The sequence below is a fragment of the Hermetia illucens genome, chromosome 3 (assembly GCF_905115235.1).
Source record: "Hermetia illucens chromosome 3, iHerIll2.2.curated.20191125, whole genome shotgun sequence".
NCBI classification, from domain to species: Eukaryota; Metazoa; Arthropoda; class Insecta; order Diptera; family Stratiomyidae; genus Hermetia; species Hermetia illucens.
In genome coordinates, this window is record NC_051851.1 from 59,920,074 (window position 1) to 59,947,257 (window position 27,184).

Genomic DNA, 27,184 nt, shown 5'->3' on the forward strand with positions numbered 1-27,184 from the left:
CTTCCACGAACTACAGAGTTCAGTCTATACAGACTCTCTTGAAAGTACACTACCCGGGAGAACAGGACTCAGAAGTGGGAGGGAAAAATTTAGCGGTTTCTGCAAATCTTCACAACACGAAGGTGTTGCAGAGGAAATTTGGATACTGCGGAAGCGGTTGTTACCAATGAAAAAGCGAGAGCTGGTATACTATCCTTTGAACACTTCAAAGCACCTAGCACGGATGGCATCTACCGAGCGATGATGAAGGAGGGTATAGAGGACTTGGGGTGACTTCTAAAAAATATTTTTCGTAGATGCCTTGCTCTGGGCTACGTGCCTTCGTCTTGGCAGTAGGTTAAGTTAGTCTTCATACTTAAGCCTGGAAAAGATGACTATTCAAATTCAAGGAACTTCAGACAAATCAGCTTAACATCGCTGAAATGTCTACAGAGACTGGTTGAGTATCACATTCTTGAGAAGACGCTAAGCTCGTACCCACTAAATAAAAACCAACTTCATACCAGCGTGAAAAGTCCTGTGGGTCTGCTCTTCACTCTTTGGTTTCAAAGATAGAGGAAACAGCTTTGCAAAGTGAGCACAAAAGCACATTGCCATTATTGTAGCAAGAGGAAGAGGATTACTTTCTAGAGGCTCATCTATCGTACTTCGCCTAGCTGCAGAATGTCCAGTTTATATCGCTGGAATTCCCGCTCAAGTTGGAGAAAGCGAGTATTCTGAGGACCCTCGCTACCATTGTCGAGAAGCGTGCGCAGATTCCCGAAACCAATCATAGTCCGTTTTCGATAGCCAAAGGTCGTAGTCGTGAGGTTGGTCCCTATCCGAAGCGTTGTTGACGTTTCGATAGCAATAAAGTTTCCAAATTTGCAGGTTTTCAGTCCACAAATTTCCAACCCTTTAAGTCGCCTCTTACGAGGAACAGGGACGACTTGGAGTTTATTCTTAAACCCCAATTCGTAGGGCATAAAATGAGGAAATACACACAAGAAAACCATATAGACCACATTGACACACCGGCACACTAATACATTAATCGCATGGGTCTCAGGCCACTTACCTACCTCGTCCCTAACCAAATGGTCCACAATGCGATTTTGTGCCCTTCGCGGCTGGAGTTGCTCCTCCTGTATATAGTCTTAGGTGTTATGAGGCCGACAACCGGCGCAGCTGTAAATGCTTATTCAATTTGCAGCCCTTGGATTTGTTCATTTGGAGCACTGCAATGAAAGCAGCACATAGACTATTCCGATTTGATCTATGGGGAAACGGGGCACTGAGCATTATAAGTGTTATTGGGAGAACTAAATCCAGTTCTTAAATTGCTTTCTGATTCTGCATCTATTTCCTCCTCACTTCCTAAGAGAGCAAACATGAATTTATTGCCAATAATGTTGCCGGTGTTTGTTTCCACCAAGCTTCTCATAGAGGAATTTTGAAGCATCATTTGTTCAGTGATTCCATTAAATCCATTACCATTAATCCGAAATGAATCTTTAAAGAAGCTCTGCCTTTGGTTTGTGCTGGAATGAGCGAAGCCATAAACAGCTGTACAATGTCTGTGGTTATGCTTGGAACCACGTGAGCGTACACCAATGCACTGCATCACATACACGGCACTAACACCAGCCCTTATGCACGGAATTTTGGTTGCGCAACTCTCGCTGCGGTTGAACGTGTACAAGACTGTTCCGCCTCCATAGTATTTCAAAGAATTTACTGGGAGTTGAATCTCCTGTGTGTAGCCTTCTTGATGCGAATCATATCCAAGTGAAATCTATTTTATATTCATCTTATGAGTTGTCTCCGCCCTGGGCGAAACTGTCAGTCAGATATATGTAAAGTTATCTTGAAAAGTAGAGAAAACTGGGAAGTACCAGAGGAATGCGTGGCGGGATATTCAGAGGTCTTCTATATCGATGGCTTAAAAACAGAACAGGATTCTGGAACAGAAGACGATCTCTACCTTTCCCTTGGGACGATATGTAGCGGTCTTTCTGGGTGAAGTGTATGCGATCCCAAGAGTAGCAACCTGGATAATTGACGAACGGTTGAACGGCAGGCGCATCGCAATGTGTAGCGATAATCAAGTTGCATTGAAAGCGTTGAACAGTCCTTTGTTCAAGAATGTAGAAACTGGTTGAGCTCTATTTCCAGATTCAATACAGTGGAATTACTCTGGGTACCCGGTCATTATGGTGTAGAGGGAAATGAAATCTCGGATGCTTTAACAAAAGAGGATTTAATTTCTCCCCATACCTTGACCGGAACCAGCAACTAGGCTGTCAATATCATTGGCCAATGCTGCTATCAAAAACTGGTAACAAGCTTTCCATAATGACAGGTGGCAGAGCCTTAATGCGACTAAATACACTAAACTTTTCCTGCCAGAACTAAACAAACATACTTTCGAAAAGTAGGAGTAGGGGGCATTCTGATTGGCCATAATTCACTAGGATATATTTAGAATAGGAATTTTCTAAGATGACCATCCTATAATGAGGAAGCAGGATCCACGAAACTTATTCTATGTGAGTGTCCCCCCTATGAACACTTCAGACATCAGATTTTTGGTTGTGATGTACTCCAGCCACAACACACATATCCACTAAAGGAAATCCTGTGATACATAAACGAATCCGGGATATTCTGTTAGACGGGGAAATCGAGTACAATGGGCCACTAGGGTGTGAGTAATCAGAAGCTTAGCCTCTCCCCCACCTCAAACACAAAAACATACACGTACTTCCTATATATGTATGTATAATCTCTACATTTTTTCTCTAGACATTACGGTACCTGGTGACGCAGCCACGTCTTCCGTGGTGCCCCTGCCGCCGGCTTGGAGCCTTCCATAGTTCAGGGTGTCCAGGCCGTTTGGCTCCATTCTCGCGTACGGCGTTAAACCTCCTTAGTGGCTGATGTTTTCTTCTGCCGAGCCTTCCTCGTCCGCTTATGGTTTGATTTGGGCGTAAGTCCCACGCACGAGCCGACCGTAGTGTGATTTCCAGTTTGTCCCAAGGTGAGAGTTATCGTACTTTCTTTTTTGCATGGCTGCGTTGCAGGCACTAAATGCAATGAATTGGAAAGTATCCTGAGGGAGATAGTATTATAGGCACTCGTCGTTAACCTGTTTTGCGGCAAAGACGGTGTCTCATCTAGAGCCTGGGTTCTAACGCATTCAAACAAACATAATTTATTTTTCAGATTTTTCAGTCAGGTGGTTTCTGAGTAGTAGACCTTTTGCAGTTTTTGGTATTACTTTCGTTACATGAGATGGTGAAACGTATTCCTCACGTCCAGTGTAACGAATTTGGCCACTGTCGGGACACGTACTTCCTGCAGCCAACAGCATCATTTATGTTTACAAACATCATTTGTTTTCTGAACGCTCCCTCGAACAGATGATGCTCTCCCTTATATGACATCGATTTTTCGTTCCATAGATTTAAGTTGTCAATTCATTTCATAATTGCCTGGAGAGTGCCAAGTGGAGGTTGGAGGTGTTGTGTAATTGTTGTTTCTCAGTAAACGGTAAGAGCATATTCCAAAAAAGTATTTCAGCATTCATCGTCGATAAGAGATTCGTTCGGACGAGGCTATCACAGCCGGCGTCGAGCTGTCTTCAAGTTATTTGCTGTTTGACACTAATTGGGCCATAAATTTTCTAGACAGAGAATAAACTTTCTATTATCTTCTGCAAAGATAAACCTCATTCATGGAAAATGAGTGATGATAGTTTATCGGTAAACTTGAGCTGATTACAATGCTGGTAAATCACTTGAGATTCATCTTAGATTTCAAGCCGACACAGCATATTATCTATTTTACTTAGTGCCGCAAGGCTCACATTTTTTCTTACGCGTATTCTCAAAATATCCCATTTTCTCATAGGCAAATTTCTAGTAGATTTTATCAGATATCGAACTAAGAAACCCACTTGACTCTCTTATCATCAGTAGCCTCTTCACCCTCTTATCAAGGTCGTACTTGCCACAATCACATTTGCTACTCCCCAAAGAGGTACACGTTTCTCATAGACATGTTTTTCGTTCCAGCTGATTTGCTTACAGTCGCGGTCGTAATCCAGTTGATATCACAACAAACAACATGGCAAAGCTGGATGAAAAGATAGGTTTCATTGGAGGTGGAAACATGGCCTTCGCAATCGGGTCGGGCCTTGTCAATCGCGGCATTGTTAAGGCGGGCCAAGTCATGGCTTCCGGTCCGCATCTGTACAACCTGGAGCGATGGAAAACTTTGGGAGCGAATATCACAGATGACAATGCAGAAGTAAATATCAGATGATAATATCCAAAAATAGCCACGTTATATATTTTAACATATTCTGTCTTAGCTTCTGGAGAAATCAGATATTATTTTCATCTGCGTTAAGCCACACATTCTAGAGCCGTGTTGCTTGCAACTGAAAACAACCTACGCCCCAACTCCCAGGGATAAGGATAAATTATTTGTTTCCGTTCTGGTTGGCGTCAAATTGCCTGCTCTCGAGAAGGTAAGTTTCTTTGCAAACAGTTCTCTAATGTCGTATTCAGAAAATGTGGGAAAATATACATATAAACCCACGGAACACATATCGCTTCGTCGAGTTTCTAAGCGGAAATCATAGAGTCGCGAAAGCGGCTTCATTTATCTCACCTAGTATTTTGCAGCCAGAAACGTATTTTAGCGATGATTTCTCATGTTTACTTGTAGCATTTTGATTTCATAAAAGGTTTGAAAATGATACGGACAATGCCAAACACTCCAATGCAAGTTGGCGAAGGCTGTTCTATCTACTCTCCTGGGTCGTACGTCACACAGCAGGATCTTGAAAAAGTCCACTTGATGTTGAATGCTCTTGGGCTTGCACAGCAAGTTCCGGAAAACATGATCGACAGCATAACTGCGGTCCAAGGCTGTGGTCCTGCTTTCGTTTTCACAATTATTGAAGCATTGGCTGACGGTGGTGTGAAGCAGGGCGTTCCTAGGCAGATGGCATTACAATTTGCTTCCCAAGCTGTGTTAGGAGCTGCAAAGACTGTTCTTGTAACAGGAAAACATCCAGCAGTTTTAAGAGATGAGGTGGGTTTATAGATAAAAATTGAATCAAAGAAGTTATATTGTAAATTTGGTTTCGTAGGTTTGTTCGCCAGGCGGATCTACAATTTGTGGCGTACATGAACTCGAGAAGGGTCAATTAAGGTAATCAGCCGATATATTTGCCTTCCTAAAACTTTAATGCAATTAATAATGTTTTTAAATTCCCAGGGCAACATTGATAAACGCGGTCGAAGCAGCTGCAAAGAAAAGCATTGAATTAGGAAATAAATATAGTTAAAAGAAATCTAGTCGGGGTTTTTCTTTCATTCACTTTTCCCTCTAACCTTGTATAGATAACGTACAAAATAGATCAATTTCTCTCTTCTCTCTTTCTCTCTTCCCAGTGCGAATCAGCTCCGAGTACATTAGTTTTTTCGTCAACTGCCACCATTTAAATGAAGAACACTTATGGAAGATTCGTTCCATTCTGAGCATTAACAGACAAAGATTCCCAGCTATCCCTTATTATGGACTCAGCAATATTGATTCCGATCACTATCTTCACAACCACTTGAAGAGCATTATGATAATGTTCTTCAAGTGGTTGTGATCCGAATCAATGAACTACTGCCGACACATCTGGCGGTCTGGCATGAGGCCGGTTCGGTTTCTTCTCTCCATAACCTCCCTAGACTCAGAACGTTATTTTCCGTTTTTTTTTTATTGGAAAAACACCTTATAGCACTTCACTAGTTTCTTTTTATTATTAAGTGATATTTAAAGTGCTCTAACACGATATCCCGACGAAATTGATAAGACTGATTAGGCTGACTCTGACCAATGTGCGACATCAACAACGATCTAAGGCAAAGAGATGCCGCTTCGTGCATCCCTTTTAACCTGGCCCTGGAAAATGATCCATGATGCTGAGGTAAATGCGAGAGGCACCATCCTCTTTAAGTCTACCCAACTACTGACCTATGCTGATGATATTGACATAATGAAAAGAGCGAGATGCACACACTGCCTTCATCCAGATCGTCAGCACCAAAAACCAGCCCGCAACATCAAATTGCACTGGTCAAACGAAAACAATAAAGATAGCAGACTACAACTTTGAGACCGTTGATAATTTATCCTATCTAGGGTCGAAAATCACAAGCGTTAACAGGTACGACGATCAAATCCGCGCACGGTTGTTGGCAGCCAAGAGAGCCTATTTCAGCTTACAAAAACTGTTCTTTCCTTGGGTTCTTAGGAAGAAAAATTGCGAAATCTTGGCCGCGTTCGAGAAAATAATTCTCCGAAGAATTTATGAGCGATACCATGGCCGTCTGGGCAACCTTGCCAGAGATGGAGCGATGGCGTAGGCCAGGATGCCAGACAGCTTTTAGCGATGCCGGATTGGTAAACCTCGGTTCAAAACCGGGATGTCTGAATAGGGAGTGTATCTGGAGTGCTCTACTTATGAGGGGCATTCCGGAGAAACTAATAGCCAGGGTTGCATCTTGTCCCCCATATTATTTCTTCTTGTTGTCGGTGACGTTCTTCATGCTGCCTTGTCCGGAGGACGTGCAGGAATTCAATGGACAACACCTTGACTACGCTGATGATATCTGTTTGCTCTTTCAACGGGTCAAGACCTTTAGACAAACGATTGTGGATTTGGTAAGAGGCAAGTAGAGTTGGACTGAAGATAAACACCAACAAAACAAAGGTTCTTAGTCTCATGGGTCACCCTCCCGTTGATCAATTTTTATATTTAGGAAGCGTTGTTTCTGTAGTCCTTGGCAACGAACTGGATGCTGCCCGACGCATTAACACCGCTAGATCCGCTTTCGCTATATTGTCTAAAATCAGGAAATACAGTTATCTCAACATCAAGATCAATTTGAGATTGTTCTTCCTGTACTACATATAGAAAGTGGACTCCACTGTTACTCTCAGCTCCAAGTCTTCGTCAACACCTGTCTGCGACATATCATCGGAGTACGCTGGCCTGATACGAAGAATTTGGCACTCATACGCACTGTGATCAGAAGGCGGAAGTTGTAGTGGATAGCTCACACATAAAGGAGAGGCGACAGTTGTATCGCGGACTTAGCCCTGCAGTAGAATCCACTCTCCCAAGGACATTTGGCATGGAATAGTAGAGAATGGGTGTGAACGTCTCGGAAGTTGTGTGGGGGGAACTGAAAGGCATTTAGGTAACTGGGAGCGGGTAGGTGTATTTGATGCGCTGTACCCTATCAAGGGGTGAATGGCAACTATATATATATTGTATATATAATATATAGAAACTTTTGAAGAAATCCTCAAATCCGTTAAATTTTGTATTTCTCCCCAAATTCGCACTTTTCTTAAATTTTGCCATCGAAATACTTCCAAGTCTACATTGAAGTATTCTAAGTATTCTTTACTTGGCTTAAAAAATACAGCCGCTGCACTCTTTGCATTCTGAATAACAGCAGCGTTAGTTCTTGTAATTAAGTTACAGGCGGCACGAGAAAGAGAAACATAACTCTCTTTAAGTGCCAAATTATCTTGGAAGCGATTAGTTTCCTTCGTAGATTCTATTGCAGACACGTTTTGTCCTCCAACTCCAACACTAAATAGTGTTTAGTGAAAAGTCGCTGCTTGCACACGCAGAGAAAGTAACCGCAATTCAGAGCTGGGATTTTGAAAAAATGTTTTTAAAATATTTGGGCATTTATGGATCTTTAGAAAATAACCTTTTAATGGTTGGAACATTTTTGATTCAAACACCGGCGTTAATACCAGCCATCTTATTTCACTATAGCTCAGTGGTTTCTAAATTTTCTAAAATGTAAGAAATTAATAGATTTTTATAACAACTTTAACGCATTCATAAGGTAAAAAATAGCGAATCAGAACAGGTCCGTCTACTGCCTCGTAGAAGGTGTCCTTCTCCGACTCTACAATCTCTTCTGTAGTCGCATGAATGTTCATGAGGCTTATCTGCATTTCGAAATTTGAATCGCAAATGCAGAGTGCGTAGCTTTCCTCTTATGTTTTCAAAGTCGATAATAGCAGGTTTCATTTTTTGGCTGACTAGATCTATTCCGAGCGCATGGTTTATTGGATGGCCGCTATGATATATGGTTTAGTGTCAGAAAGCCGGTCCCTGTCCAGCAGTAGCAACGCTGTTACATCAGCCTTATATTGGGACAGGGTAGTGGCTAGCTCCTGGGCAACATTCGGTCTGTACAGGGAGCGTACCTTAGCCCATTTTCGTTGCCGGGTGCATCGTTGTGTAGTTAATCCAGCCTGAGGATCCTCTTGTGGCGTCGCAACAACTTGTTTTCCGTATAAGTTCGTCAGCCCTACCCAACCTGCAGGACCAGTTTGAACAATTTGTCCGTCAATGGTATCGCAAAATGCAAAATTTGCTTAGAGTTTACTTAATTGCATAGTGATTTGACTCGATCTAGCGTCCTTGCTGAATCTAGCGAGTATCTTGAGTAAAGGGATTTTTTTCAGAATTTCGAGTTCCTTGAGTTGCATTTAATTAATTGTTGGCAGCCTCGCCACCTTTAGGTAAATTTCATTTGTCAGGTTTTTCTTTTTTGATTTTTTAACAAACATCTCCCTCAAACTCCTTATTTTGGACTCAATATCCTCAAAGTTAGATCAGAGTGAAATTATGCGGTGTTTCCAACGATTAATTAATTGAAGTAATAAAAACTTGTTGTTTCTTTTTCGTTGGTGTGGGTATTTATTCTTGCAAATACCGATATTTCGGGAACCACTTGTTCCCTTCATCAGTGCAAACAACTTGTGGAACAAGTGGTTCCCGAAATATCGGTATTTGCAAGAATAAATACCCACACCAACGAAAAAGAAACAACAAGTTTTTATTACTTCAATCAAAGTTAGAGTTAAGGAGTTAAAGTCTAATTCTGCTTCTCCCCTTTCTTGAATTGATGGAATGATTCCAGTAGCATCATTCAAGTAGCACTTTAGTGTGTTGATGCCTTTTACCCTCCTTAAGTTGTGATGATTGGTGATGGGACCCAATCACGATGTGATTTTTCCGCGCAATAGTTCTATGTGAAGGTCGAGTATAGTTACAGCCGAGAAGAAAAGAATTGATTCCCAGATAGCCACTATTCGATGGATTTTGTACTCCACAATTTAACTTCTAGATTTCTAATCCACAGCTCGAATTCAACTCTAGCGGTTTCCAATGCGTATTTCCGGTCGCCTATATGCTCATCCAGCCGAAATTTTCTATAAATATTGTTTACATTCTAAACGGAACCTAGAACAGCTGTTGCTTTCATTAGAAAGTGGCATTGACTTTCCATTTCGCAGAAAGTTCAGTCGGTTCCGTAGTTGCTTGCAGGTTGGTGAGTGTTGTGAGGTGTGTTAGAAGTGTTGTGTAATTGTTTATTCCCAGATTAGCCAAACGAGCATTTTCTAAAAACAATTTGATTTCCGCCAATTATCAAAAGCTTCGTTCCAACTGCATTGCCGCATCGGCGTCAAGCTGTCTTCAATTTGTTTGTTTTTCCGCAGCTTCTGTATCATAAATATAAACTCAGAAAAGATAATTCTTTTTATCTTATGCAAAGATAAACAGCTTTTATAGGAATAGAGTGATTATCCCTATGTAAATTTGAGTTGATTACTGAGTTAAGATTCACCTGGCGCTTAAACTAGATTTCAGAATTGATAAATATATTGTATTCATTATATTTATTGTGGGAATAATAATAATTGTTGGCGCAGCAATCCATATTGGATCAGGGCCTTGCAGTGTGTTCGAGCACTTCATTCAAGACCGTAGTGGGGTACACTACAGGATAGCCTGTAGCAGGCAATGTGGTCAGCATTGCGCTCGCCTGAGATTGTTACTTTGATTTGACTCAGGTATTCACTCATTCACGGCTGAGTTGACTGGTATCCGACATCAAATTACGATACAAATTCCACTGCCACTAGTGAGATTTGAACCGCGATCTTCCGTACGACAGCCTTGTGCTCTAACCACTCAGCTATTCGGGAATATACATATAAACCCCGCGCAAATACTATAGCCCGAATCATGCATCCCATAATTCAGAGGAAACCTAGTATTTACAAAAAAGCAGGGTGTTTACAACAGTTTCTTTCAGTTACACTGCGAAAAATGGGTTTTTTCACACAGGTGATTTTAGCGGTGCGACAAAAATAGAGAAAAGCCACCTTTTTTCGAAAGTTATCCCCTAATTCATCTTCAAAAAGAGGAACAAGAAACGGGAAAATTAGTAGTCTTTAGGGTTTTTGACCTGGGGAAATAGTTAGACTTAATGAGAGTTTGTAGATTTTGAGGGCGCGTCTCCTGAGTTGATTGAGCGTCGGTCTCTCGATCTCGTTCGAATCCCAGTTCGCCATGGATATTTGTGTACAATTATTGCTGCATAACACTGCTATTGGAACTGAAGTCTTATTGGAAATCAAATAGGGAAAAATAATACGAATAGCAGACTTCGGAGACACAATTACGGATTGTCCTGCAACGAAGTCATGAAAAAATTCATGTGCTTACGCATAGCATTTTTCACTCTCCTTCTATTTAGCATCCGTTGCATTGTTAAGGGGGAAACGCAACATGCGTGGGTGCGCAGTGAGAGAGTTGTCAATGGAAGTTCATTACACGGACTTGTATTAGACAATATATAAGTCTGACGCGCAACGAGGCACCCAAAAATGATCGAAAAATGAAATTTTTGCGATGCGTGGCAGATAATAGTTGGTTGACACTTGTAATTTGACGGCGTTTTTCGTTTTCGGCTTTTACTTTTGAATGTAATTAATTTAAACGAACTCGTTTTGAGAACTGCGAAAGGCACTATTTGCGTTGCAAATGCTAATTATTAATGTCACTTACATTACTCCCATCACTTCCATTCACAAAATTTTGAATTTACGAAGTAGTGCGATTTAATTGTATGAATTTCGTAACATAAAATATAGGAAGATGCATACAATAATTGCATAAACTTGAAGATTATGTGCAATGCCGTGATTTTGTTTGCGGACAATCGACAATCGAAAATTTTTTTGGGATAAATTACACTTTTTTTCCAATACTATGCGCTTTATATACACCAAATTTTAAGAAATATTGGGAGGGCTTAAATACAGTAGATTCTTAAGGGACGCGGTTCACTTTCAATTTATATAAGACAACCAGGTTTTGTTTTTATTCATTTTTACATAAAAAATTCAGGTTGTTACATTATTTTGATCATAGCTCTGTTATTATTTGTCCCATTGGCTTCTATTATATCTCATTTTAAAGGTCGTTTGAAGCACTTTAAAGGAGCTCTAGATTATTAACCACTGAAAGTTGCTGGTTGTGTAGTGTATTATTTGACCTTGAAAATATAAATTTCTTTGAGACATTACGAATTTACGTTTGACGAGCTATAACTCAGTCCATATTGAAACTACAAAAAAATAAAAAATCATTCTTTTTGTTATTTAATTTGCTTCTGCTTAATATCATTTCTACAGAAAATGCAAAAAATGCGACGAAAAATCAACATGTTTAAATATGAATAACTCGAAAACTACGGCTTGTACGAACAATTTTTAGTTTGCTTAGAATTGACCATTTAATCAATTTCTGTGGTTATTTCGAAAAAAAAATTACACCCTCGAAGGAATTGTGCTACACTTCTCCTGGGGAGACGTACATCTATATTGCTATATAAACTTTGTTTCTTATGCCACCCGCCGAGAGATTTTTTTATCATATAAGGTTGTTGCAGTTGAGGCAACATTGTTATTACTCATTTCACTAGCCAGTAATGAGGAGATTCTGATGCACTAAAAGACTACTATGTAAAGTAGCTGTTTACTGCTTTCATATAAATACTGTGACCTATCCAGTGCCATTTCCGCCTTCCGATCACATCGCGTAAAGGTGACAGGCCTGTGCGCTGACCAGGTTGCTCGTTTGAAATAGTTTCAAGCGAGCGTATTCCGATGATACATCGCAAACAGATGTTCATGACGGCTTTTAGCATTTGACTGACAATGGTGGTCACATTTCATGTGCTATTTCCATATAGCAACACAGAAAGAACATTAGCACCAGAACAGTCTCAACTTGATCTTGGTGTTGAGATAACTGTTTTTACAGATTTTAGTTGCCGTGAAAGCGGATCTAGCACTGTTAATGCGTCCAGCAACATCCAGTTCGGTGCCACCACCGGCAGTAGCCACGCTTCCTAGATATACAAACTGATCAACGTCTTCGACACTCTGCTCATGCTCATGCGCAAATAGGGAAGGGAAGATGACCCGTCAAACTGAGAACCATTTTGCGCCATCATATGTCGCTTTGATAATAATTATTAGTTTCTCCGGAATGTCTTTTCTCCACAAACCAGTTCAGATAAACTCCCTGCTCACGCTATCGGAAGCTTTCTCGAAATCGATGAAGAGTAGATGAAGCGAATATCCAAACCCCACACAATGTTCCAAAATGATCCGTTGGGTATTGTTGTGGTGAAGCGTTCTTTTGACTTCATCAGCTGTTCTACTGCTGATCGCAGAGTCTTCAATTTGATAGCTCGGATGGTGTCGGTCAGTTGAAACCCAATTTGTTAAGTTGAAGTTTATTTCTGAATCCAAGGAAGGATGGAAATCTCATGGGCGCGTTTCCTAACGATCTGAGGCAGCGAAAACATGGACTGAGAATAGGATTCGTCGTGGACCATTCTTCTCGATCGCGGCACGCAGGTCCCGCGGTTGAACCGGTATTCTTTAAGGTATTGCGTGAAACAAAACCTTATTAAAATCGATTCAATGCCGTCTGTCCGTCTGTCAATAAGATTTATCTCGAAATGTCTGGAGCAATCATCACGAAATTTGGTGAGAATATGCGCTATGTGAACCGCTGCACTTGCAACGTGTTGTGTTTAAAGGGAGTCGCCCATGTCCATCCTGATGTAGAATATCAAACGAGCGGGCTCAATTAGTACTTTGCGAAAATGTTCCTTTCTTATATTGAGTGAAACGCAGGTGTGTGAGGACTCAAAATGTGAAGCACGTCTCGCTTTCAGACCCTATCCAACCGAAGAATCTGAAATACATCGAAACAAAATCTAGGGCTCCAAATACATCCCATTACGGTATCTGTTGAAATAAAGTTAATAACAGCATATAACTATATTTTAGAATTTTACCCGAAAACCCCCGTCAAGTTCATTCTAGAAGTTAGATTGCAAGGCACCAGTATAAGTGATAATATAAGACCCAATTCCGGAAAGTTTGAATGCAATCCAACTATTACTAACAAAGTTATAGAAGGTCAAAGTTTTGTATTCCATATGACCTCATTGGATTCCAATGGTTCTGAGCCCGTTTTCTATGCACTAATGGCGGGTCGCACTAATTTGAGTAGCTCGCTCCACTCCGCTCCTCGGTAGATGGCGGGCTCAGGATGTATGTGTTGTATAAGATGAAACTAGTCTAGGTGCTGCTCAGTTTGGAAGCACAAGACAGCGTTTGTTGATATCGCCTCCTTCCAGCGATCAAAACCGACCACCCACAAAATTTTTTTGCAAGTAATGTTTCATCCAGATGGATATATATCTCCGTTAGTACCAGTGGTATTCAAGTTTTGTACTTACGAGTATATATGTACATACACATGAGTGCTTTGGCGCATGCATTAAATTGGAAATATTTAGATACGTGCTATCAATTTAGATAGGTAAGTGCGTATATATATATAAATGTACACATCAGTATACGCTGACAGACAATGTTATCTGAAAGTTTGGAAATACATAAATGAAGGAATATTTTGAATTTGTAGCTATCTGCAAAAAGAAAAACATGCAAAGGAAGTTTCTTACATAAGATGATCACAAAGCCTTTATACCTGAAGCGCCCAGCTTCTGAAGGACTCATACTCAGAAACCTGTTTAGATGGTTATGAAACAAAAATTGTGATGATGTATTCATGCAGATATCTTCTCAAATAAAGTCAAAAGTAGTATATTTCTATATTTTGGAAATCTAGTTAAAAACCCCTTAAGTTGACCTTAGAAGTAGACATTTGTGCAGAAAGACGACCCATCATATAGACCAGGATATTGAAAGTGTGCTAAGCATCGTAAATTGGTGTAGAGTTAGAATTCCTGAACAGAAAATTAACATACGTAAGATGGAAAATTGTTTATGGCCTGCAGTTTACATAAATCCTTTCTCTCTTCGGTCTGTTGGCCATCTGTGTAAATAAGGAGAGGAGATTGTGCGGTAAATAGCCTCTTAAACCTCAGAAATCTTATTATACAGATCATTGTAGAAAATTGCTCGTTGCTTGAGAGAATACGTTTCAGTATGTTAACAAGCTCGTTCAAAGACCTTTAAACCGGTTGAAGGATCCCATCAAATATAGCTAAAAGTATTTAGGAATGAATGAATGCTACTCGACCAAAATTATATCTTTGTTAAAACGAATGTGGAGGTGGTAACCCAATGAACAAAGGTGGGTCTACTTATTATCGAGACCAATGCACGGAGTGGTCTTTAGTTTTGTTGCAATGACTAATTCTGATTTTCACTTTTTGTTTAATTTAATATGCTTATATTAGCGTAGTTTTCACTTTTGGTGCCTTAAGCTATAGTTTTCTCTCGGGGTATATGTAAGTAAGACAAGGTTTCTTTTAGCCATCCATCTATAAGCGAATTTTCCACAAATTTCATCAGATATTTCTCTACCTAGACCACTTCCACGCTCTTATCAGGGTATCGTTAGTTACCACATTTATTGTGTCGGATTCATCCGGCCATTTCTCAAAAAACATCGATAACCGAGCACGGGTCTCTTTCGTTTCAGTTAATTTCCTAAAACATATATTCCAATTAAGATTGTAACAGGTAAAATGGCAAAACTTGATGAGAAAATCGGCTTTATTGGAGGAGGAAATATGGCCTTTGCAATTGGATCGGGCCTTATCAATCGTGGAATTGTGAAAGCCGGCCAAGTTATGGCTTCTGGCCCGCATCTTCACAATCTGGAGCGATGGCGAACATTAGGAGGAAATGTCACAGATGATAATGCAGAAGTAGGTTTTCTTATGCGCTCAAAAGCGAAAACTTTTTCAGTTATATTGGCACATTTTCAGTTGGTGGAAAAATCAGATATCATTTTCATCTGCGTTAAACCGCACATGCTCGAACCTTGTTGTTCGCAACTAAAATCGACTTATTCACCCACATCCAGGGATAAGGACAAACTATTCGTTTCCGTTTTGGCTGGTGTGACGCTGACTTCTTTAGAGCAGGTAAATTTTCTCTTATGCCAAATACAGAAATTTTTAATGTTGGCCAAGTAAGTTTAATGTGGAAAAATAATTGAAAACGGAGCAAGCCGTGGAGAACATTTAGATAATCATCATAATTTTTTTACTTCCTGCTAAGGATCAGGTCTGGCAATAACGAAAATATTTCGCCTTTTACAGCACTTTGGTTTTATAAAGGGTTTGAAAATGATCAGGGCAATGCCAAACACTCCAATGCAAATTGGCGAAGGTTGCTCCGTCTACTCTTCTGGATCATGTGCGACGCAACACGACCTTGAAAAAGTGCATTTGATGCTGAATGCTCTGGGACTTGCTCAACAAGTTCCAGAAGCGATGATCGACAGCATAGCTGCAGTTCAAGGCTGTGGTCCAGCTTTCATTTTTACAGTTATCGAAGCATTGGCGGATGGTGGCGTGAAACAAGGTGTTCCAAGGCAGATGGCTTTACAATTTGCTTCCCAAGCTGTGTTGGGGGCTGCGAAGACGGTCCTTGTAACAGGAAAACATCCAGCAGTTTTAAGAGATGAGGTACGTTGCCAAGTTTATATCGCTGGAAAAGTAATTGGTTTTTATAAATTTGGTTTCATAGGTTAGTTCGCCAGGCTCAGCTACAATTTGCGGAGTATATGAACTTGAAAAGGGTCAAATAAGGTAACATGGATACATTATCTCTTTACGGAAGATTATAAAATGTCTTTATGAAACTTTCAGGGCGACGTTGAATAATGCGGTTGAAGCAGCTGCTAAGAAAAATGTTGAATTAGGAATGAAATATAGCTAAGAAAAATTCAATCAATATTCTTTTTATTCCCAGTTTTGGAAGTCGTTGAGAATACGATACCATGCCTGTACTATAAAAATGAATTCAAAAACATCAAGGTGATTTTTCAGGCTAATTATCCCTAATTGGTACATAACTCTGAAATAAATGGTCCATTTTTTGTAAAGACAATGACAGTGTAATTTCTGAACGCTAAGATACCGGGTCTGAAGGCTTGAGTCATGTAATATTACCATTGAAATTGGTGCTCTGTTAGAAATCAGAGCATCGTGCCTTTTTCGGTACAAAACAAAACTCTTGTTGGTTGAACCTCCGTAGCCGTATTATGCGGGAAAACTGGATTTGATGATACTCGGATTCAGTGGAAAGGATATGACATAGCGTCAGTTAGATACGTTTGGACTTAGTCTTATAATTTTTGGTACGTGAGATTTCCAGGGCCATTTCAAAGTTCTATGGGCAAAAAACAAGAAGACTTCCCAAATGCAGGACTGTGTAAAACTAAAAGTTTCTCTTCTTTTCTCCATCGATGTGGACAAAATGGAACGAAAATCTTTAAGATGAGCAGAGCGCTCTCTAGCGTGGCACCCGAAAAAATACTTTTTGTGAAGATGGGTTGATGCCGCGTACTTCAATAATAAGCGATGCGATCGGGTTGAATAAATTTGTTACGTATCCCTAAAGTATTAAAATATAAGACGAAAAATCAGCATTTGTATCTTTTTCATTTCTTTAAAAAAATCTCAGTACAAACGGAAGAACGGCTTTCATACAGGTAGCCATATGATGGTTTGCTGTGTTTGCTTTTCAGGGCTTCTTAGGCATTGCATCTTGTCACCGATACTTTTTCTTTTCGTCATCAGTGACTTCCTTCATGTTGCCTTAGATGGAGGACTTAGAGGGAATTTTATCATGTTCGTACTTAATATTGCCTCCAGCTGATTGGACCTGGATGGAAACGGTGTAAAAACTGAAAAGTTTAGTTCTGCTCTATGGCACCAGCAGTATTCGCATGCCTTTTGTAACCTGCTCGTACCCCAGCATGCAGGAGTACTTGTTAAAACATGAATTGGTTGACCTGAATCTTCTTTGGGCATATTACCTTACCAGTATATGTATATCTGGTTGTTTTTCACCCCTTGGTGGGGTATAGCGCGTCAACCATACCTATGCACCATCGCTCACGGTTACCTGAAATGCCCTTGAGCACCTCCGACGACTTCCTGACAATGCATAAACCGTTCATCCGATTTCCAACGTTTCGTTGTCACCCGTTGAAGTATCTATGGAACACATATTTGGAAAATGCCTCTGTCGACTACACTTTACTCCGGAAGTACTAGTTGAATGTGTGGATCACCTAGCTCTAAGCTTTCCAATAGCAGATGTAGTGAAATTCACATTGTAGGTTGAACGCAATGGTAAATTACCTTATTTAGACACAATAGTCATACGAGATGAAGCTGGGCTAGTTTTATAGAGAAATCACATTAGAAAGAATTATTAATTTCCGGTTCTCTCATCCTAGAAAGCAGAAGCTTAAGATAGCCTATAATCTAATTTTTAGGGTATTGAGAGTGAGCGATGATGTGTACCATGCCATCCACTGAAAAGAAATGGCTTTTTTGAAGAAGAAATAAAACATCATGGCTAATATTTAAAAAGATGCTACGAAGAACGAAATTTGTAGGGGCTATCCTCCAATTTATTATATTCCATGTACAAATGGATATATTTTCGAGTTTTTCATAATAATATCGGATCGATCTCGAAACTAATAAATCCAGTACCCGTCCGCAACTAATTTAGTGCAATCGACACGATGGAGTAAAATGTGTATCACGTTCGGGTCACTATTGTTGGTTTGTTGAAAGCGGGGCACAGTGTCACTTGGATACACTCGTTGTTACAACCGCATAAAGTGAACGAACGGTGGATTTTTCGTGTTAAACAACATTACAAAGAGACAGGTGATATTGTTGGTCGGCCACTCTCTGCTCGTACGGAAAAGGTGGTTAAAGTGGTGTGATTGAGAATTAATCAAAACGCTTGTCGTAAGCAGGAAATTATAAAGTCCGATATGAAATTAGCGCCACGAGCCGTTCTCGCATTGTGGGCAAACACTTGATACTAAAAGCTTACAACCCCCCCCTTTTTTTTTTAAAGCATCGTAGAGTTGAAAGATCAAGTAGCTGCTGCACGCTTACGGTAAAGGTCAATGATGCTTCGATGAGGAGTCTCCTAGAAAGTTGTCGCTCCTATCCATTTCTGCATTTCTGGAGTCGAACCCACCGCTAAAATTTACGAAGAAACCGTTCTCGAACTCTCTTCGCTGGTGAACAATGGATATTCCAACAAGATTCTGCGCCGGCGCATAAATCGAAACGTGGTTAACAATGGCTCACCGTCAGTGTTTCAACATTTATCTGTGCTGAAAACTGAACGTCCTGAAGCCCTAAATCTGAAATCATTGGATTACGAATTATGGGATATTTTGGAGCAAAATGTATGCGGAATTCGCCAATCGGATCTGGAGTCGCTCAAACGAAATATCGTCACAGGAGTCGCAAAACTACCGTTAGAGACTGTGCGTACGTGTATCGCCAAATAATGAAGGCAATTTTGAATGATGTATAGCTCATTACAATTGTATATTCTTCCTCTTTTGAAAAATAAAAAAAAACATTTTGCGTTCTACGTTCTGCTCATAAGTTATGGCGTATCAATGCACTGACGGTATTTATGGCTATGGCTAAACTATGTTCATCAAGCGATATTCTGTCGTTGTCAATGCATTAGACAAACATGTCAAGTCGTTGTAAGCGGGGTTTCAAAAATTGTCGTTTCGGTTCCACTATACTGGAGGAACTTATTCCTTCCTTCTTCTGCACGGACCACTCTTTTCTGAGCAAATACTCACTGTCAAAAATTGTTGTCGATTTAGTTATCAGGACAAAAGCAACCCCCTCCATAGGGTAGGTGAAACAGCGTGACCAAAGATAGAAAAAAGAAGGGCTCCTCGGAATAAGTGTGCTCGGTCATCAAGTAAGTAGGGAACTTAGCTTGATTTAAACCTCAAACAAGAAAGTTTTTGTCTAATGATGATGATATGATTCATACTCATGTCGGGTTTTAGAATCAATATATTCCGAGCTAACACCGGCTTTAGTTGGTTTCGGTTACGCAGCACTGCAGGGCGGAGGTGAGGCAGCATCTGAAGAGTTAAACTTGCCCTGCCAATGAAACCGTCAGCAATTTTAGCATGAAACCAACAATAATGTTCATTCTGTTTAGAAAACGGCATCTGACTTTCATGAAGATATTGAAATGGTTCAAAAAGCAATCCTCTAAATGAGCGATAAATATATCAAGATGCGGCATGTAGACAGATATGCCATAATAATTTGCAGCTATAGCATATTGTACATGCGATTGTTGAGTTTGTAATGAAGTACACTTAGAATTTCTGAACCGAATGTTGATTTCGTCGCCAATTCAATTCAGAGTTTCAGGGATTTCTTGGAAATTCCCTCTCCTTTACATCAATTCTTTCTTTAAACCATAGGTCTATTTGACTGCCTTATAAAGGCCCTGATCATTGTTTGAATTACTCAATTCATAGGCAATGCTAGGGAATGAACTGATCTTAGGGTGGATATTCTACTAAAAAAATTGAAATGATATTTCTAAACTATTATACACATAGAATTCGAACAAATAATTTTTACAATTAACTTGAAAATTCTGAATTTTTGGTAGCTGGGAGTAGTTGAAGTGTTCTAGATGCAGTTGCTGGATTTTTCCAGGTTGATGAAGCCTGTTCAACGGCATGGATTACCGCTGGCTACAATTGCCAATAAATTGCATAGACGTTTTCCAATATTTTCTCTCTACCTTGTTTGGGCTTTGCTTATTTGTCAATAGCATTCAAGAGCACAATTTTAGTGTTTGGAACCGATCGTGGAAAAAAGTTACACACAACTAATTGGTATACTTCATTGAAATCGCCATTAACGGGGCCTTAAAGGAAGGAGGGGCTTGAACCGCCAAAACTTCCCACCCATTTCTGCGTACAAGGGCCTGCCAGAAGCTGCCGTCTTATCCAAAATTTGAGGCGATGGACGACATAAACATTTTCAGATGCAAAAAATATATGGCTGGGTAAATGGTCGCGAAGTTACATCGAAATGAAACAGTTATTTCACGATACTAAACTTTAATTATACTTTATACATACATATAATAACTTATTTCTTGCCAACATACTCCACACATCTACTTGGATCAGTTGGGAAATATTCCTGGCATTTGGTCATCAATCGTTTCAACCCCTGAATATACTTTCTTTGAGTTTCATCGTTCATCACATGCGCTACGTTCTTTGAGAAAATTTTCTCGCGTCCGGTACGAGCGTGAATACCAACCATAGTTACACCAATAGGCCATGGAGCGTTTCCAATTGCCATTTCGAGATAAGCATCGCTTGCCGCAATGTAGTTCCGATTCAATAAATGTTTGGTAATATCGCGCAAACTATCAAGAATATCTTCGGGGATTGTTCTATTTTTCAACTTTCTAAATAGTGGTTTCATGTATTCACGCGTTTGTGTAAAGATGACTCGTGCTGTTTTCGCTTTCACCGATATTTTTTCTTGCGGTGAATACGATTTAAGCTGATCGTGCCACAATTTGAGGATAAACTGAAGAAACGTTGTAATTACTTGTGCGTCATTGTCCTTATTCCCGCGGCCAATATCTTTTGCTACTTCTTGAATGGATTCATAGGTGACTGAATCGTCGATTTGGAACTCTTCCTTTTTGTCATCTGACTTGGCGGTTTGTGTATGAGAAAGTAGTTCGTTCAGGTAGGCTGCGTCCACTTGCTCCAGGGCTTCTTGGAAATCATTGCGAAAGCCCCGATTACATTCTGGTTGAGAGATTTCACACTGTCGAAGTCGTCGGAAAGCTTGAATTTCCGTTTCTCCGAATAGTAAAATTGGCTCGCCACGCTCCCGCAAACGCCGAATGACTTCTTGTCGTGGAAGGATTTTAGTTTCGTCGCCTAAAACGTCGCTTGATCGATCTGTAAAAAGGAGCCTTATTAGTATATTAAGATATGGGGAGTACAAAGAAATATGTTTACAATATATTCCATTTTTTTGTTTGTTTTTGAGGGAATTCTTTGTTCATATTCACGTTATGACGGACTGGAACAAGTCCTGGGGACGGTGGGAACTGCCCCTATCTTTGGCCAACAGGTTGTCGGTTTGGGCAAAGCACAAATTTTTCAAAAAAAGCACTGACAGACGAGTTTGTCCAGGGCAGAGATAACGCATTAGATACAGGCTTACCTTTATTTTGGCTATTCTTTTGCGGTTAAAATACTTTCCTTTTTTATAAATCTGTTACGAATCTTAACTGCCTGTGTAGTTGTACGCACCAACGGGGAAAGGGAATCCTAAATATGATATTGTGATCGCAATGGGTGATCTGAGTGCCAGGTGCGATCTTGCAATAACCTGCCTTGGGCATGTGATAGGGAGGCATACTCTTCGTTTTGAGAATGATGGGGTCCTAAGTCCGCATTAACTCACAACAAGGCATACTCTTGATAACCTTAAAAATTACGGTTGAAAATTTATAGACCTCTGAAATATTCATCGGCTCGACGCAGCGCATTCAGAGATCTGCTCGCAGGGAAACAAAGCGTGAGCCGCACAAATTAACTAAACGCCGTTTCCACAATCCTGTTGCCGTCTAGCAGTGTGAAAAGTTTCTTTCTGCTCGAAATATACAAACTATAAACAACCCGCCCGAGAATATTGATGAGCGCCGAGCCACCATCAAAAAAGCCTTTATTTTTCGTGAGCGTCCACAGGGATGCCAGAAGACTTGGCTGACTACAAAAACATGAGAGCTGTGTTGGTGGGTACGAGTGGGGATGATCGCGACACGCTGGGCTCCGTTACTGTGAAAATTTACAACAAGAAAATAATTCGGAGTGAGAAGCAGCGAAAACCCAACTTGGGTTGAGATAACCTAAAAGTAAGGGAAAAGCCAGCATACTATTTGAAAGCCGACAAAACTAAATAGCCCGATTTAATCAAACGCGTAGACCGAGCGAGTAATATTTTTAAGGACATAAATAAACTAAGAATGCCAAACCCATCGCCATCAAGGACCAGATATTAATCTAAGATATATAAGGAAGCTAACGGAAAGATGAAAGAGAAAAAATATGAAGAGAAATAACCGCGTACTTAAACTCTCCAACTATAATATTGCCAAAGTATGAGATGTGTAAAGCAAACACAACAAAAATTACAAGATGGCGGCAATAAAGACGCAAATGAGACTTTAATATCTTTCGATGTTAAAGCACTATTTCCGAATACACCGGTGAAACAAGCACAATCAATAAGATACATCCAACAATCCAATTCCGAAGCCGGAGCAAATGAATCCCTACCATTTTTGGACCTGCGAATCATAAACAGCAATGGCAAATTGGAAGTTTATAGGAAACCAGCAGACAATAACGGCAACTCCAGCACATACCAGAGCGTAGAAAATGCCCGCGTATAATTCCATGGTATACAGGCTGTGCACATATCCTCTATTCAAGGCAGGTTTTGACAAGGAAAAGAAATACATCCTCGACAGAGCCGAGAAGAGTGGATACAGGAAGACCATGACTCTTCTTTTTCTTCAGCCTTTGCCATGTTCACAGGCAGGGTCGGCTCGTTGTCATCGGTTTCCCCATTTCCCCATCCGCGAGGTTTTCAAATCCCCATCCAGCATATCAAAGCCACCGTTGTTTCGGCCGGCTTTTTGGTCATTTACCATCGACTTCAATGTTCAGACCAATCTTAGCAAGTGAATTCATTAATTTGTTAGCGCGAATTACGTGACTATACTACCGAAGACGCCTCTCTCGCAGTTTTTCCACGATCGGTGCAACACTATATCGATCGCGGATATCCTCATTTCGGATGTTAAGTCCTTGAGGGTTTTACGTGAGCACCTGTCTGGAACACTTAATCCTATGGTCTTCTTATGACACGGATTGGTTTCGTGACCACAATCAAAGCCCCGCTGAGACAAGCAACAACGGTACCAGTCTATACCAAGTGCATAGCTTAGCATTCATACTGGTGGATGCAAGACCTACCTAAATCTCTACCGAACTAAGGAGTACGGCACCCGTGTTGAAAGGCAACACCACACCGAGGGCCGAAGGTCTCTTCTCGCTTGAGCATAACCACAACCCCTTTGAAACTCCCGCTAGGGGGCCAACCGCAACAACCGAGCTGTACTCACATATAACGGGAGTTCATCCGAAGTATGAGAGTCCAGGGGTTATCCCGATTCCCATGGTACCAGTATACCCCTGGTAAGGTTTCGTGACCAAATTGCCATTTCAGATGAATCCCTGTGCAGACTCGGTTCTGATCGCCCTGATTAGGTGTTTGGAGCATTCGCCTACTGCATCACGGCCGGCAAGCCAAAGTGAGTACAGTGTCTCCCGGTGCCACCACAATGGAGGTTCTCCTCGGTCGGTTTCGGTTCAGCCGACAGGGTTGCTGCCCGTCTTCCTCACCGCCACCTCTGAGCACCTCATTTCGGATGTGATCAAAACGTGTCATGCCACTAGTCCAACGCAACATCTTCGTCTCTATTACTGCAAGAGGCCGTTCATTGTCTTTAATAGTCGACCAACACTCAAAATCATAGAGAGCGACAGGACGGACGTTATTGCAGTGAATTTTAGATTTGAGATGTTCATTGATACGTCGATCACAAAGAACACCAGTTATAGAACGACACTTCATCCAGGTTGCGTTACTGCGTGAATTAATTTCGTAACGCAGTTCTCCATTGACCGATAGCATTGATCCGAGATATTTAAATCGTTCAGTTCTGGGCAGTTCACTTTCGCTGATAGTGATCATTCCATTTTTGAACAAGTTGCTCGAGATCACTTTTGCTATTAGATGCTAGGAAAACATCATCTGCATGAAGCAGTGGGGGCGCTGGACGTTGGAAATAAGCAAATCTTGAAACGTAAAAACCATAAAGGACTGGAAAATTCAACAATTACTTCCATGAAGACGAAGGACGAGCTAAGTCGATGCAGCGCGTCGGACCACATTTTGGTTCACCGTTCGGCTAACGAAGCGCATTCGCTATGTATGCAAGCCACCTACGCCCGTTTAGTGCGGACTGTCATCATGGGCAATAAAGGCGACGATGCATTGCACAGCTTGAAGCGAATCACAAATATGCTGCAGGCGACATACACAAGCGATGTCAATGCACTGGAAGCGACCACCATTCTAGCGTGCCATCCCGATGCTCTGATTTCCCCCAGCACCTGGAAACGCCCGGATAGCTGAGTGGTTAAAAAACAAAGCTGTCGTGCGGAAGGTCGCGGTTCAAATTTTACTGGCGGCAGTAGGATTTTTATCGTGATTTCACGTCGATTATCAGTCGACAACCTGAGTCAAATCAGGTTAATAATCTCGGGCGAGCACAATGCTAACCACATTGCCTCCTACAATGTACTGTAGTGTACCGTTACGATCTTGAATAAGTGCTCTAACACACTTCAAGGCCCTGATCCAATATGGATTGCTGCGCCAATTGTTATTATTACCTGGAAACGTTCAAGTACTCGTTGTTGAAGACCGTTATTATCGATCGCTTCACGGAATAACCGGACGCGCAGCGGCACAAGCTGCTTAAGGACATGGAGCTCGGAAACTTCTTAGATTTTGCTATTCTTTGCACTATGCAGGGACTGTCAGGGACGATGTACTATGCATTAAGTGGTTTGATTTGCTGCAGAAGGTGCACCGACTACTCTGCCTATAGTTACAGACGCTGGAGAAGCTTACTCTGCTTATGGCCGTACAGCTTACCAGGCCGGCACACGAGCTTCAAAAGCCTGTTGCATCACCACACAAGGATGTCGCTCGATTTCGCACAACACAAACCTGGCTCGGATCTAAAGGACGGTCATTGCTTAAGTCACCACTACCGGCACGTCGTTGTATTTGGCAACCAACACCTGCACTTCCTCAGAGAGCTGTTTCTATGTGTCGGATTCAAGAACTGCAGCCCGTTTCCTGATGGCCACTCGTCAAGTAAAGTCTCATGCTGCAAGCAGCCAATGGGACGCCCATCAGATGAGGGTTTCCCTTTCCCCCCTTTCAGCATGTCACCTTGGATATCGGCCTGCGTCGATTATGCCCATTCGTCTCATTTAAATCGACACCATGTGGTCTTTTGGTGGAAAAATATAAGCAAATTATCGCCAAATTCTCTCAGACGGCTTTTCTGCCAGGAAAATGGCAGCCTTACCAGATTTGCAAGTTTGCAGGCCATCAATTTTCGCACGGCATCGACGCCTCGCCTGAGAATGCCTTATCACAGCGAAGCAGAAGTTCGACCTCCTTTGAGCCAGCGAGTTAACACTCTACGCATGGTGCCCTAGGCTGGCGGCAAGTGACGACATTCAGGCTTCCTCCAACGACCATGTTAGCTCGAAGAACTTTTTTCGCTCCTACAGCTCCATATTAACTGGGATAAATTGTAAATCGACGAGTCATATACGCTGGATACGACATCAGCAAAAGGAATCTCCGTTCACCAGGTCTCAAAATCGAAGTAATCCCGGGCTTTCCAAATTCCACAGGCTTATCCCAGCTAAGACGTTTCCTTGGCTGTAGGACCAAAAAATACAAATTCAGTTAGGCAAGCAGGGCATCACCACTGTTTCAATTTCGAGGGCACGCCTGGCGTCAAAAATTTTCTGGAGGACGCTCTGTTTCGCGTGAAGACAATGTCTATGTCCACCACATTGAGTTCGTGAGGTATCAGCGGGAGAGATAAACAAATGGCCAACCTCATCGTCAACCCTCGCCTTAAGTTTCACCGACCCGAGTTAGACAGTCACGTGGACTTCATTGAGCTTCCATTTTGCGAAGGCTACGGCAGTTGCTCTTCTGTTATCGATCTTTGCACCATGTGGCTGTAAGCATTTCTAGGCATAGATATGACGGCCACCACTATTGCAAGAGCCATATTCGAACACTGGATTTCTATTTTCAGTACTCCTCTATACTTGTATGCTTATTAAGGTCGCCATTTGTGGTCGGCGCACCACCCTCACAGGTTCCATCATCTCAGCCGCTGCAGTCACAGGCTATTAATCTATAGCATTCGATCTACAGATGGCTCCATCTGCTCTCCCGCAAAAACATCACAATATTGAGGCTCCTAATAGGAGTCACATTTTCAATCCCTTCAACGGACAGACGGTCTGGAGGGAATAGTTTTGGTTCCACCATGCATTGGTAAACAGTGTCATGGTCAAAGAATGTCTTTGCAATTGCAATTTCCATCACTTTAAGTCACTTAAGTGTCGATAAAAGGAAAATATGTCGAATGATGGCAGGGTCTCCATTCCCCAATAAATTTTTAGTTTGCCACGGTATATTTCCAACGCAATTTAAGGCTATTTTGATAGTGCTAGGCCTCGCATCCCGATTTTCATTCGAGTGACATTTTCGAAACATTGGGGTTACTTCTTAGATAGTTATAGTTATTCTTGACGATTGTTCACACTAGCTCCATTTACGTAGTATCTACTCACCATTTGCAACTAATGATCCCGACTCGTCCAAATATTTATCATCAGATTTCTCGCCGAGCTTCTTGAAAATTTCCTTTTGTTGCTGAGCGATCAGATCGCCGCGCTTGAAATATTTTTTCTTTTCATCCTGTAAAAAAGTTGGATGAATACTCCCCTTTTAGCACACAAATAAAAGTAGACTTACCACTAATTTTCTCTCCTCTAGTAGCTTCCGCTTTCTCGCAATTTCCGCCTTCAAAATATCCATCTCGCTAGCACGAGAAGAACCACAAACGCATATAAATATTTACTGCTTTGACAGTCTAGATGACAATTCTTCGCTTGAATTCACAATAGACCAGAACGCGACCTGTGCCATTTGACGCACGTGCAATGTTA

The 27,184-nt window shown here is 41.2% G+C and overlaps 3 protein-coding genes across 7 annotated transcripts; 2 read left to right on the top strand and 1 right to left on the bottom strand.

Annotated features, from left to right (window-relative positions):
- Nucleotides 1–3,389: 3,389 nt before the first annotated feature.
- LOC119651221 (pyrroline-5-carboxylate reductase-like) lies at nt 3,390–5,348 on the top strand. Its single transcript, XM_038054677.1, has 6 exons — nt 3,390–3,531; nt 4,056–4,290; nt 4,355–4,513; nt 4,714–5,082; nt 5,141–5,202; nt 5,269–5,348. Exons 2-6 carry the CDS (start codon nt 4,108–4,110, stop codon nt 5,336–5,338), a joined length of 843 nt encoding a protein of 280 aa, XP_037910605.1. The 5' UTR covers nt 3,390–3,531; nt 4,056–4,107; the 3' UTR covers nt 5,339–5,348.
- A 3,990-nt stretch (nt 5,349–9,338) lies between these two features.
- Nucleotides 9,339–16,320, top strand: LOC119653041 (pyrroline-5-carboxylate reductase-like). 5 transcript variants are annotated; one of them, XM_038057501.1, is made up of 6 exons: nt 9,339–9,406; nt 14,903–15,131; nt 15,192–15,350; nt 15,528–15,896; nt 15,958–16,019; nt 16,080–16,320. In XM_038057501.1, the coding sequence occupies exons 2-6, from the start codon at nt 14,949–14,951 to the stop codon at nt 16,147–16,149; spliced, it is 843 nt and encodes a 280-aa protein (XP_037913429.1). In that variant the 5' UTR covers nt 9,339–9,406; nt 14,903–14,948; the 3' UTR covers nt 16,150–16,320. The 5 variants fall into 5 exon arrangements, with proteins under 5 accessions (XP_037913429.1, XP_037913426.1, XP_037913425.1 ...); XM_038057498.1 differs by having other exon boundaries at nt 9,344–9,410; XM_038057497.1 differs by having other exon boundaries at nt 9,347–9,424.
- Nucleotides 16,321–20,351: 4,031 nt separating this feature from the next.
- On the bottom strand, nt 20,352–27,141 carry LOC119652239 (pre-mRNA-splicing factor 18). Its single transcript, XM_038056214.1, has 3 exons — nt 26,991–27,141; nt 26,807–26,933; nt 20,352–21,232 (listed from the first exon to the last, which is right to left on the bottom strand). The coding sequence occupies exons 1-3, from the start codon at nt 27,051–27,053 to the stop codon at nt 20,397–20,399; spliced, it is 1,026 nt and encodes a 341-aa protein (XP_037912142.1). The 5' UTR covers nt 27,054–27,141; the 3' UTR covers nt 20,352–20,396.
- Between the last annotated feature and the right edge of the window lie 43 nt (nt 27,142–27,184).

Bases quoted from the DNA above. Each gene is read 5' to 3' on its own strand.
- LOC119651221 (XM_038054677.1), top strand. From the start codon at position 4,108: ATGGCAAAGCTGGATGAAAAGATAGGTTTCATTGGAGGTGGAAACATG. The intron at 4,514-4,713 runs GTAAGTTTCTTT...GTTTACTTGTAG, and splicing joins AATTGCCTGCTCTCGAGAAG to CATTTTGATTTCATAAAAGG. The intron at 5,083-5,140 runs GTGGGTTTATAG...TTGGTTTCGTAG, and splicing joins CAGCAGTTTTAAGAGATGAG to GTTTGTTCGCCAGGCGGATC.
- LOC119653041 (XM_038057501.1), top strand. From the start codon at position 14,949: ATGGCAAAACTTGATGAGAAAATCGGCTTTATTGGAGGAGGAAATATG. The intron at 15,897-15,957 runs GTACGTTGCCAA...TTGGTTTCATAG, and splicing joins CAGCAGTTTTAAGAGATGAG to GTTAGTTCGCCAGGCTCAGC. The intron at 16,020-16,079 runs GTAACATGGATA...TGAAACTTTCAG, and splicing joins CTTGAAAAGGGTCAAATAAG to GGCGACGTTGAATAATGCGG.
- LOC119652239 (XM_038056214.1), bottom strand. From the start codon at position 27,053: ATGGATATTTTGAAGGCGGAAATTGCGAGAAAGCGGAAGCTACTAGAG. The intron at 26,934-26,990 runs GTAAGTCTACTT...ACTTTTTTACAG, and splicing joins TAGAGGAGAGAAAATTAGTG to GATGAAAAGAAAAAATATTT. The intron at 21,233-26,806 runs GTGAGTAGATAC...TCCTTTTTACAG, and splicing joins GGGATCATTAGTTGCAAATG to ATCGATCAAGCGACGTTTTA.